The sequence below is a fragment of the Mytilus trossulus genome, chromosome 2, assembly GCF_036588685.1.
Source record: "Mytilus trossulus isolate FHL-02 chromosome 2, PNRI_Mtr1.1.1.hap1, whole genome shotgun sequence".
NCBI lineage: Eukaryota > Metazoa > Mollusca > Bivalvia > Mytilida > Mytilidae > Mytilus > Mytilus trossulus.
Window position 1 is genome coordinate 12,700,241 of NC_086374.1, and position 13,397 is coordinate 12,713,637.

At 33.7% G+C, this 13,397-nt stretch overlaps 1 protein-coding gene across 2 annotated transcripts in view; it reads right to left on the reverse strand.

Moving 5' to 3' along the window:
- LOC134706522 (putative mediator of RNA polymerase II transcription subunit 26) overlaps positions 1–11,241 on the reverse strand; it is a 29,718-nt gene extending 18,477 nt beyond the window's left edge. For both annotated transcript variants that reach the window (XM_063565538.1, XM_063565535.1), the window contains exon 1: positions 11,109–11,241. In XM_063565538.1, coding sequence (XP_063421608.1) covers positions 11,109–11,141 — 33 coding nt within the window. In that variant the 5' untranslated portion in view covers positions 11,142–11,241. The remainder of the gene's footprint in view (positions 1–11,108) is intronic.
- Between the last annotated feature and the right edge of the window lie 2,156 nt (positions 11,242–13,397).

A 13,397-nucleotide genomic window follows, 5' to 3' on the forward strand; every position in this document is an offset into this window, starting at 1 on the left:
TAAAATTTCAGACTTGAAAAAAAAATGACATATGGTACCAATTATCAGATTTAATAAATTCTTGCAAGGGTCTCCGTCACGGAGTTGGAGATCATTTGACAAATCCTTTCGCAGGAGATAAATTGAAACCCCATCAAGGGAACATAAACAAAATCCCATCACAGGATATAAATAGAGTCCCATCACGGGAAAATAAACAAAATCCAACCACAGGAGATAATTAGAGTTCCATCACGGGAAAATAAACAAAATCCCAGCACATGAACGTAAACAAATCCCATCACAAAGTATAAATAGAATCCTGTCACGGGGAAATAAACAAAATCCTATCACGGGAAATTATCTGTTAGATTATAAACACCTATAACAGGTTAAAAGTCGCAATAACCATCACGGCCATCACGGGTAGTTACAATGTATAAAATAAACTCCCATCACCGGAAAATAAATATATAATTGCCCTCAGCTTCTGAAATCTAACCTCAGAATGAAATATTAAATGATAATTTCTCAGCAACGAAATTCAGTTAATATCAGAGCCTTTAAGAAACAACCTGCTGGGTTTGGCGTACTCGATTAAATATTTCACGAAGTATTTAAACCTATTACAATTACATTGTAAATGACCACAATAAAGGCAACACAGTTGATGATGTCCATTTCGGTACGAGCAAAGTGCCTTGACTTTACAGGTAAGTATATGTGAAATTGATCTTATTAATTTAAAAGATGGTGCAATTTAACAGTTAAATTTTGTCTGAAAACAGGTCACACGTGTATGGACCGCACACTTTATCAAAATAATTAAAATACAAATTGGATACAAACCAATCATCAAAGTAAAAAAACAATTACTGTAAATATCGGCATGTTCATATTAATGTCTAGGTCATTCTATTTCCGGATAAATGCTGAGTTTTAAACAAATAATAAAAAATATAACAGTGTAAAGGAAGATCCGGAATAGAATTATGCATATCACATTCAAAACCAAGCAAAGTTAATTTTTGAGAAGCTTCCAAACGCCTTTCTCTTGGGTAACAAAAACAACAAATAAACCTGCGGATATAAAATATATCAACAAGATATCAGATAACATTCAAAAGATTGTGCATCATACTCTACTCTACTCCCCAGCCATCGTCAAAGTATAACATAATTCTTTAGGCCCTGCAAACGAAAATGCTTAACAACAGGACGTAAAACTTTTGAAAACTCGTGCTGCTGTAGAGAATTTAAATGTGAAAGCTGAAATTTTTAAGATATTTAGTTGTGTTCTGAAATATCCACAATATCCAATATGCCCTATGATTTATAACCAAATAAAAGGAATCTGATCTTGGCATTCAATAGCTGCCCGCGTTTCTAAAAGCTTACTAATTACCCGTTACGCTCCACGAATACTGAATGCGTAAAAGCAGAATTATTTTTATAAAAAGGTATTAAATAGTCTTTAGGAATAACATTGAGAACAAAATTGTTTGCAATTAAAATATCTTTCAAAAATGAAAATTTTTGAAAAGGCTACCATAATAGAATGGGTTTCTATCTTATGAGTGAATTTTCATATTCATTATCTTGCTCGTTTTAATTATAAAACTGGTACTTAACTGAATCACTGCAACTGCTTCTCTTGGGGATATCTGCTTACTTTCCTGGTACATGGTTAGGCCTAATGGCCTTTCTCGTTGCAGTAGTAAAATAGGGTTGCTCCTTTCTTTCCACCAAAGTACTCGCTTGATGTGTAAACGCTTTTTCCACCAGCCGTGCTCCTACTCCTAGACGATATTTCTGTATATGATGCACTAGGTGGAAGAAAAAGATCAGAACTAGCTTTTTCTTCAACGGAGTTCCTGTAATAAAGGTTCAGACGGTTGGCAGTATCCAGTTGACAGGAAAACAAAGAAAAGGCGTCTTCAAAAAATCCTACATGATTATCTGGGTCTGTTTGATTAGGCGGTTCATAATCTCGGTTAGTACATGTCACATCGCGTTGGTCTTCCTCGTCACTCACATTGTCAATAAAGTTGTCGAACAAGTTTGGTGTGTGAATTCTCGATGAAATGAAAAGGGCGCGTAAAACAGTATTTAAAGTCCGAAAACCGAATTGCTCAGTATTGCGCAACGGAAATAGAAAGAAATCTCAAAACGAAAAGAAATATAATTAACCCTGCCTGTTCCGTGTATGGAGCCTCTGACTTTTGTGAGTTTTGTGTGTTTTTATGTTGTTTTTTTATGTTTTGGAGATTAGTGTGATATCCATTGCCACTGAACTATAGTATCCTTTTCTATTTTCCATTTTATATTAATTCCTTCCATGGTGAGTATCAGATATCAGATATGACCCTTAAATATTTATAATGCGTCTGAATTATGAAAAGTGATTGTCCAGCCAATTATATCCTGTTCTATTTATCTATCCGTTATAATAGTCAATTTGTTGATACGTCCCACCACCTGTCTGGTTCAATGAAGAACCGCGCTAAATAGATATAAGAAAGAAGATTTCGAATGATTACCAATGAGGCAACTCTCCACAAGAGATCAAATGACACAGACATTAACAACTATAGGTCACCGTACAGCCCTCAACAATAAGCAGAGCCCATACCGCTTAGTCAGCTTTATAAGCCCTTAAAATGAAAAATGTAAAACAAATTCAAACGAGAAAAACTAACGGCCACATTTATGTTAAAAAAAAGAACGCAAAACAAATAGGTTACACATCAACAAACGGCACCACTGAATTGCAGTCTCCTGACTTTGGAAAGGCACATACACACAGAATGAGGCGGGGTTAAACATGTTAGCGGGGTCCAAATCTTCCCCCTAACCTGAGACAGTGGTGGTAACAGTACAACATAAGAACGAACTATAAAAATCAGTTGAAAAAAACTCAACTCATCAGATGGATATCAATGAAATTACATCTGACAAAAACACGGACGTCGCCGAGTACTTGTATATTCCAACAACAGTTTGTAAAAAAAGACACTAAAACCGATCTGAGAGTACTTGTCGTTGCTGACAGCTAGTTCAAAGCCACTAACAACTAATAAAAAAGTCATGCATCTCAGACTAGATGTTTGTTTGCAAAGCGTTTTGTAAAATGTTTATTTGTGCCATGCATTTTTGTACCATAGTGTTCCTACCAATTGTATTTCTACTTTTCTATGAATTTGTATTTTCTAAACATGTACGTAGAGATATATTTGAGGATGGTACAACTACCAATAGGAAACTAACAGAAGACATGACGTTTATACTTTTGTCACATTATTTCATTCACTGACAGGATATAAAGTTGACTAATCGAGCACTATCATGAACATGATTAATATAAATGTGTTCCATGTATAGAAAATATAGATACCGGTATACCACATCATGAATAAAAAAATAATTAAGAAATAGTTTCAAAGAATGTATATTGTAGATCAGTTCTATCTAAATAATCACTGTTTATGGTGAAAATTATGCATGGCCTGACACCAAAGTTATTATACAGTGTTTGTTTCTATTTGGAGCTAATTATCATTATAGAAACAAAAAAATATGTTTCAAGAAAGAGAGAAGGACTTGCTGTATTTCGTATGAACTTTTTTTTTTAAACATCTATTAAAAAGAAAAAAAAGATTGCGTCAAATCAAAATGATCCTCGGTTTCTATTTTCTGACAGATAAAAACTATAGGATTCGTCCCTGGCAGATCAGCTATTCAGTTCCTTATCATAAGACCATTTCACGGGATGAACACATAAGCCGTAATAGTAAGACAAAAACAGTAACTGGTGGAAATTATTTCTATCATCAAGGCACAACTTTTTTCGAGAATGCTTTGATCGAAAAGATATAAGTCTTCCTGAGGAATATAAAACATATTCACGGTTCTAAAAATATCATTGAGGACCATAACTCAGGAACTTGTAAGAATCTAATGTCTTCAACTTATTTCTGGACGTGTGACTTTGATAAAAGTTCAATTGATCAAGGACATCGTCACTTTTCCTAATCAGACCTCGTTAAAAGATGAACCTAGAAACCGTAATAGAACAAGAAAACGCAAACAATGGAAATCACCATCGGAGGTTGCGATATTGATTATAGTCCAGCGGCTACAAGCACATTGCAGACCAATTGTGCACATCCTGTTAAAAAGCATGAAATTTGGCATAGACCTTCTCAACTATTACTTTTGTATTTCAGATATGGAGGCAGTTGAAAAAAATGTCTCACTTCCGGTAAAATCGAAAATGACGGACATCATACTTAAATCGGCCCAATATCGAAGGCTTGTATGTGAAAAGGTATTATTATCACGCTGCTTTAATAATATTTTGTACGCACCTTTGTTATGCACTACTTTTGGATATATTATAGAGATAAGATGTCTTTAAAAAAGCCTACATCCGGTTAAATCAAACATAGCGGACATTGTACTTATTTTTTAGGGAGGGTGATTGAAATGTTTTTTAACGTTTTGCTACTATCAATAAATTGTGAAAGAACCTTTCTTTGATGCTTCTAAGGGATACAATGTAGGCCTATAAGGTGTAACACTACTAATTCGGGCCCGGCCAGAAAGCACATACCAGAAAGTAGTACATATTTAACACAAAATAGTTCCTACGCATGACTGTAACTTTCAAAATATGTAGAATATTTAGGTATTTTTGGTATCAAATGAAAGCTGAAGGACTGGTGATCATTGTAGAACACTTTTGGACTTTTGATTTTGAATATTAAAAAAAAATGCACCAAATTTTAAAAAGAGGGTAGATTTTGTCTGTTTGTCAGATCTGAAGTACCTGTTTTTGTACATCCAAAGTTTCGGGAACCAGTTCTTTCTTATATGCCATTAAAGGTATGCTGATTTACCAGTACAAGACACCATAAAGTGTTGCTTTGAAATGCAATGATTGCCACTTTATTTGAACTTTAAACAAAAGAGGTGTGCCTACTTGAAACGGAGGAATTTAACATAGAGAGCAATGGGACCATTAATTAGTGGTGTACTTCCATAAGACATATGTCTTAAAAATCCTTTCTTCCGACAATATTCAAAATGGCGGACATAGAAATATAATTTTTTTTATTTGATATTCAACTTCTTTTCTAAATGTGAAGAACGTGGTATTTGTTGTGATGGTCATTAAACTTTTGGCTTTTATTTTTCCTCTAAACCACTAATCATATTCTGTAGTTGATATCTAAATACAAAGTCAACACTTCCTGTAAAAAAAAAACCCAATATGGCTTAATTGTCAAAGATGACTCCTCAATTCATATCTTCGATGTAGAGTCACAGGCACTTGTTTCTGTCAATATGGGGTTTACTATCCATACCAGTACAAAAAAAAAACACAAGGTAGCTAACGGGAATTTTCAATGTGTTCGCTTCAACCAATATTTTATTACTTTCCCTTGCCCCTTTCACGAATAAAAGTACACCAGTCTTTCGGTAATTGAATTATCTTTACAATGAAACAACTCTCATGTTCCTTGAGAATACCCCTCAAACAGTATAACACACTTGAGATGAGAATTATTGACCTTTTTCCAGACCATTGAATTTGGAAGGACTAAACTTCCGGTTTATTTAGGTTATTAATAAAACTGAGCAATCCCATTGGTCACATTTTTCTGGTTTCTGGTAACTAGAACAAATAAACAGGTAACCAGATGAATTCGGCCAATCAGATTGCTGTGTTTTATTAACTTCCTAAGTAAACCGGAAGTTTAGTCCTTCCAAATTCAATGGTCTGAAAAAAGGTCAATAATTCTCATATCAAGTGTGTTATACTGTTTGAGGGGTATTCTCGAGGTACGTGAGAGTTGTTTCATTGTAAAGATAATTCAATTACCGAAAGACTGGTGTATTCGTGAAAGGGGCAAGGGAAAGTAATAAAATATTGGTTGAAGCGAACACATTGAAAATTCCCGTTAGCTACCTTGTGTTTTTTTTTGTACTGGTATGGATAGTAAACCCCATATTGACAGAAACAAGTGCCTGTGTGTAGAGTTTTGAATAGATTGATCAAAACAAAACAAATCACTTTTAAGTACTAACAAATTTTAAAAATTACAACTATTTGGTAAAAAAACCATGTTAATTTCAAGTCACCATCACCTGCAAACGACGCAGGGAAAGGTAGAGATGATTTTTCACATTGACAACAACCGCGGCAATCTTTCTTACATCCACAAGGTACAAGCCTCTGACAAAATGATGAGGCCTTAGAATGAGTTTTTCAAAAGTGATCCTCCTTGTCCCATCTTCATCCATTAACGCTTTGACTGGGTACCATAAGAGCCAATTTTAAGCTCGTCTTAGTGTATTGTACGTTTTGCATGCTGGAAAAGACTAGACTAAATTGAGGGTTAGCCTCCCCTTTTGCGTAAATAGTTATTTCTAGCTTTGTTAACCATGATAACCCCATGTGATAAGTTTGTGCGATCTAACAGTCAGCACTGGTGATTTAGGCGGACCAATTATCAGTCTTTATGTTAAAGTCACATCTTCAAATGCCATCAATGTCTACCACGCAGTCCCCCCTTTTCAAGCAAACAAAAACCGAATCACAACCGGTAAATACATGGATGACAAAATGTGTGTGTGATCACTCATCGCTAGTGCATTTGAAAAGTCATTGAAAGATATGTATCCAAAGCTTTAAAACACACTTTAAACACATTCCATAGTTCGTCTACCCCTATGTCACGGAATAGCAAAACAGTAATGACAGCATCGTCAGTATTAACGACTGTTCGAATAATGACTCGTTTAAGTGCATGTCTCACTGCATCAGACACATGCACCATGATTGTAGTGTCAACCTTTTAATGTGAATATGGTGCTTAACTTGAAATAAATTACGTGGTGGTTAACATAAAATATCCTGAACATGTGTTGCTACAACTACCATATGCATCCGAGACTTTATCCATTCTTGTAAAAGTTTCACGATTTTTTTTAAAGTAAGGACATACTTCCCTATCAGCATACTCGTTATGAAACACCTCGAAACTGTAACAACAGTGGATGTAGTCTCGGATGCGTACATCGACAATACCGGTAGTTTAAAGGCTGCTACAAGAGCTACATTTAGGGGAAAGGAAATACATAGATGAATCCAGGGTCAAATCAAATGTCTCAAAATTGGCAAAGTTTTCTGAGAGATGTCGACATTAAGAAAGAACTTTTTAGTTTTTATTCACAGGAGCTTGCTCAATAGATTTCGAGGAAAAGATAGTTGTAGCAACAAATGCTCAGGATGTTAAGTGTTATCCACCGCATAATGGTGTTTCAAGTTTAGCCCCATGTTAACATGAAGAGGCTTATGATAGATTCAAGATGCATGTGTGTGATGCAGTGATACCCAGACTTAACTGAGTCATGACTCGAACAGTCGATACTGTTGTTGCTGTCATTGCTGTTTCGTTATTCCGTGACATAGGGGCAGACGAACTTTGGGTTGCATTTGGAAGTGGGAAAAGCTTAGTTTAGTTCAAAGAAAACTTCGTTGTTGACATGAATGGTGTTTGAAGATGAGACTATGATTTAGAATGATGATTGATCAGCCAACATCACCAGATATGGATTTGATAATGTCATTGATAAAACTATAAGTGGTTTTGTAGTAAGATCGAACAAACTTATCAGATGGGGTTTACGAAGCAAGAAAACATAAAATTGAAAATGGAAATCGGGATTGTATCAAAGAGACAACAACCCGACCATAGAAAAAGCAACAGCAGAAGGTCACCAACAAGTCTTCAATGTAACGAGAAATTCCCGCACTCGGTGGCGTCCTTCAGCTGGCCCCTAGACAAATATATACTAGTTCAGTGATAATGAACGCCATACTAATTTCCAATAGTACACAAGAAACTAAAATTAAAATAATACAAGACTAACAAAGACCAGAATGTTTTTTTGGAAGAGGAAAGACTTCTTGATGCTATTTGAACGACTCTGTCTAGTGTTTTTCAGCATGTAAACGTGCAATATACCATGGCGGGTGTGGATGAGTAACAAGCTTGGAATAATTTCCTATGCTAACTAGTCCAGACGCTTATGAGGCTTTTAGAACGACTCGATTTAGTTTCATAGCATGTAAAAAGTGCAATATACCATGACGGGTTTGGATGAGTAACAAGCTTGAAATTGGTTCCTTATATGCTTTCTAGTCCAGACGCTTATGCATAGCGAAGGGAAAAATATGATCCATTAGAACCCTTTTCCGCGGCCTCTTCATCTTATCGAAAATGCTACATCGAAGATATGGACTGAGGACTCATCTTCCAAATCTACGCCATATTGGTTTTATTTACCAGAAGTGGTAACTTTGTATTTAAACATTAACTACAGAATAGAATGAGTGGTTTAGAGGATAACTTAAAGCCAGAAGTTTCATGACCAGCACAAAAAAACAGCATTTTCTTTACATTTTGAAAAAAAGTTGAATATAAAAAAAAAACAAAAAAAATTCTATGTTTGCCATTTTGAATCATACCGGAAAGAAGGATTTTAAAGACATATGTCTTGTACATTGTATCCATTAGCAATATCACAGAAAATTCCTGCACAATTTAATGATAGAAGCAATATGTGAAAACACATTTCAATTACCCTCCCTAAAAATAAGCTTCATTTAGTACAATGCCCGCCATGTTGGATTTTACCGATAGCAGGGTTTTTGAAGAATCTAATCTATATAATATCCAAAGAGTAGTACATAACAAAGGTTTGTACCAAATATTATTATAGCAGCATGATAAAAACACCTTTTCACACACTAGCCTCTGATTTTGGGCTGATTTAAGTATGATGTCCGCCATTTTGGGATTTTACCGGAAGTGAGCCATTTTTTCCAAATGCCTCCCTATCTGAAATAGAAGAGTTATAGTTGAGGAAGGTCTATGCCAAATTCCATGCTTGTAGCAGGATGTGCACAATTTTCACAATGCTGTCGTACTATTACGATAAAAGTCAACTTAATAAAAACCTTTCACTTTAGACACAAATATGTCGGAAACCATAAGTGATACAGAAAAGTAGATGATGTAAAATATGTGTGACATCCAACAGCGATAAGGTTTTGACAGAAAAACTACGACCGATATAATCCCGATCGTAGGTTCCGAAATGGCTGCAGTAGCCATCACTATTAAACGTACTGACTTAGTGTCACCATTTGACTCCTTAATATGGGACATTCATAAATAAAGATAAAAACAATCAAAGGTTAAAGTCACCTTAGTCAAACCGAAAGCATACCCCCCCTTTTTAATTTGTACCTAGCAACAATATACTGTTTTGTTTAGGAATATGATTTGAACCCCGTGGTTTTTTTCAAGTGACAAATATTGCAAGCAATCTCAGGGCTAGCACATGTTAGCGTGATACTACTAAGTATCTTGCTTTCACGGTACTAGAACGACAAACCAAGTCGGAGTTTTAACGTGCTAGTTCATACGGTAACAGAATATAGAAGTCACCTCACTCGGATCCATAACATGAACTCCGAGTCGACCAGGCTTTGTTCAAGAAGCAAGTACAAAATGTCTGGTAGTACGAGGATCAAACAGGCGATCAACATCCCGTACTCGAGACGATCACGCTACTACGAGACCACATAGGTGACAGGATTCTAGGGAAAAATACATTTGCATTTTTAAATAGTCACTTCCGGTAAACAATAGTATCTACTAAATCTTATATCTCGGGATTCTATACAGCATGCTCCATCACCTGATACGCACAAATATTTGCTTTTACAAAAGGCTATTCTATTACTGGAAAACAGTTTATTTCTGATGATTCATTTATGTTGACTAGTCCAAAGACACAAGCCTTTGAGCTATATGTGTTCACCGTGTGTGCACAAGCTTTTGTTTAAACTTCAAAAACAAATCACGCTTAGACGTGTGTCACATGAAAATAGTTCGAGAAACATATACGTCTTCACGCGTGTATAAATAAATGAACATGCACAAACTGTATGTTAAATATATGAATAATCCAATAATACTGGCATTATTCTCAAGAGTTCTAGGTGTATAAGTCAAGGTTAAACGAAGTACAAAAGGACATTAAAGTGTAAAGAAACAGTTATTATCGATAACTGAAGTAAAAATTGATGTAAACGAGAATTCTGAGATAACAAATGTCTCCACCGCGACCATTTCATTTTGCTCGTAGATAGTTATATAGTTTGTATAACATTTTACGAGCATAAAATATGTATTTAAGCTTACAGATATGACGAATAGCCACTAATAAAACAGAAGTAGCAAATCTGAAGCAATAAGACAGGTGAACGAACAACCAGTACATGTTGATCCCATTCTATCACAACAACAACAAAAAGTAAATAAATAAATATTTATTTTTCAGATATTTGTGTAGAGCTTTTCATAACTTTTGGTATTGAACACGTGATAAAAAGTTTTAACTAGAAACGCGTGACATGTGCGGTGAAACATTTGATATAACGAAATGATGTTATTATAAGTATAATAGATTTTCCAAAAGCTTATACAAAGGCTCATTAATATACACATGTATAAAACTTTCAACAAGCATTCTAGAATTATTATTGTTCAGCAGAAAGTATTAATAAATATTGAAAACTCTATGTAATGTCATATACTAGGCTATATAATAATATTCTAAACACATACCGATAGAACATTGAAATATTTAGTCCCACTAGACTACACTAATTGTTGAATGTATATTTTGCATCTTTCTCTTTTTTAATGTCTCGTTTTTTATTGCTTGTTTTATAGTGCGTGTTAAAAGATGAGTCTAAATGAAGCTTGTTTGTATGGGATTATACTTAGGTATGCCAGTATCGTGTTTACTGTACACTAAAATGATTATGGTTATCCGTTGAATTAACTAAAGATTTATTTAACTTCGTTTCATATGGTACTCGTCAGTTTGACGAACAACATAACAGCTAACCATTTGTATCACGAACTTTGAATTGAAACATTCAAAGAAATTCAAATTTGAAATAAATCATTTAATTATTCGTTTCTACAAATCATAATGAAATCAAAAATTATTATTATAAAGAGATAAGTATTCAAATTACGTACCTGAAAAGAATTAAAAATTCCAGTCCTTAACATTTAATATGCCATTGTTATTCTGGTAAGTAACCAATAAAACCAATATATAGATATACATCAATGACAATGACAAGGCCGGGGGAAATGACAATAAAACATTGTTGTGTGTTGATTCATTGTCCAGTTGGTGTTTTAGACAGAACGAAATATTTGTGAAATGCAATCAAATATTGATAGATACTGCATGTTTTGATTTGCTATGCATACAGTCAGAAGTCCTAATTGTTTCACTATTTGAAAATTTCTATGCATATTTTAGTAAAAAAAAAATCGCATTTTAATAATGAAAAACATATTCTAGAGTTATTACTTGTCCGAATCAAATGAAACCTTTATCATCAAACGTAGATATGGCTAAATTTCTTGCAAGAACTATAAAAAATATATTATATATGATTTATACTTTTAATGAATTATCACTGTTTAACGACAAATATAAATTAAGTGCTGAACGAAAAAGTAAAACGGAACCATAGGAGAAAGACATTTTATTTCAATATGTTTTATATATTTTGCTGAGGCATGCCATTTAGACATTAGGTAATCTTCATATTTAGGAGTTTCTATTCTTTATTTACTTTAAACAAACAGTTTATCAGTATAATATGCATAAATATACAGTTTACAAGTTGTATAGCGTTAACACACACATAAATAACAAACGTCAGAAATATCAGTTACATATTATACAGTTTGTGAGTTTCAGACTACATACAATAAACATACATGTAGGTCTTAAATATTATTCCTGCACTTAAATTCATAGAGTAAGTAGAAATCTACTTTCCTAAATTACAGAGTTCCTTAGTGTTTTCAACAGAAAGCAATTGTACTAATTTATAAATTGACGGTCTAGTCCAATAATATTTCTTGATAAACTTTTTACGTATATCATTATAATTTGTACATTGTAAAATAAAATGAAATTCATCCTCTACTACATTTTTATCACACAAAATACACATTCTACTATTTATACTTATTCCATAAAAACGACCAGTTTCAATGCATAGATTATGTGAGGACAGGCGAATTCTCGTTATCCATTTACGAGCTATTACAGGAATACATTTTTTAAATAGAATTGTAATTCTACATTTGACACAATAAACTTATATAATCTACACTTTGGTGATGTTTCAAGCGTGAAATGCAACTCTTGTTTAGCTTAATCATATATTCGTTGTTTGGTTAATTGTAAAAATGAACTATCCAAACAAAGTACCCATTGGTTGTCCCAATATTATTCCAAGATCATATAAAAAAGTGGCCCAGTTTTTACATGTATTGCTGTTTGCTACTAGTTCTTTGTAACAAGACTTTATAATACCATTTTCACTACCGTGAATTTTAGTCCATAATTTGAGCATCCTAAAATTTCGCTCATATAACAATGGAAATCTTCCTAATTCATAATATACCATTACATTAGAAGTGGATCTCTTGACACCTAGTAAAGTTTTACAATAGTCCAAATGAACTTTTTCTACATTTGGTGCTCTATGAACACCCCAAACTTCACAACCATACATTAAAATACTACATACATAAGTGTCAAATAAACTTATAGAAGTAACAGTGTTCAGGTATAAGAATCATGGTTTTTTCCTCATACTAACGTTGCTTTTTTTAAAGTGTTTAACCGTACAAATTTCATCAAAGTCTAACCTTATATAAGTTTTGACAAACTCTGAAAAATGTGTTTTACTGTGAAACATATAGATGAATTTCCGAGTGGTGACACACTTTGCTGATGACATAAGTACAAATTGAAAACCCATTTATAATAATTGTATCAAGGAAATACACGAATTGTGTTTTAAATGCAAAAACTTGTTTTACATAAATGGTGGAACATAACATGTCAAATATTTTTGCCCGACACAATTTTACCGGAAAGTTCATTAACACATGCATTTGAAACCGATATAGAATCGAAATTCTTACGTTTTTGACAAATATAATGCCTTCCCATGTTAAAAGAGAAAATTGGTCTCTTGAGAACAGTTGTCTTATTGGCAATCATACCACATCTTCTTTTTTTATATGACAATTGAAAGTATACTTCCTGACGACTTGCAGACCTACAACTTAAGAGAAAAGAAAATATAAATTATCTTCTTGAATAATGTTTTTTGTTGCCAAAAAGGAGTAAGAAAGGAGACATAAAATGAGACAAAGGTTACCTTAAAAAAATAGCAGCTGTCTGAAAATTATTATATCATATTAGTTTAATTAATAACTGTTTGTACGTTC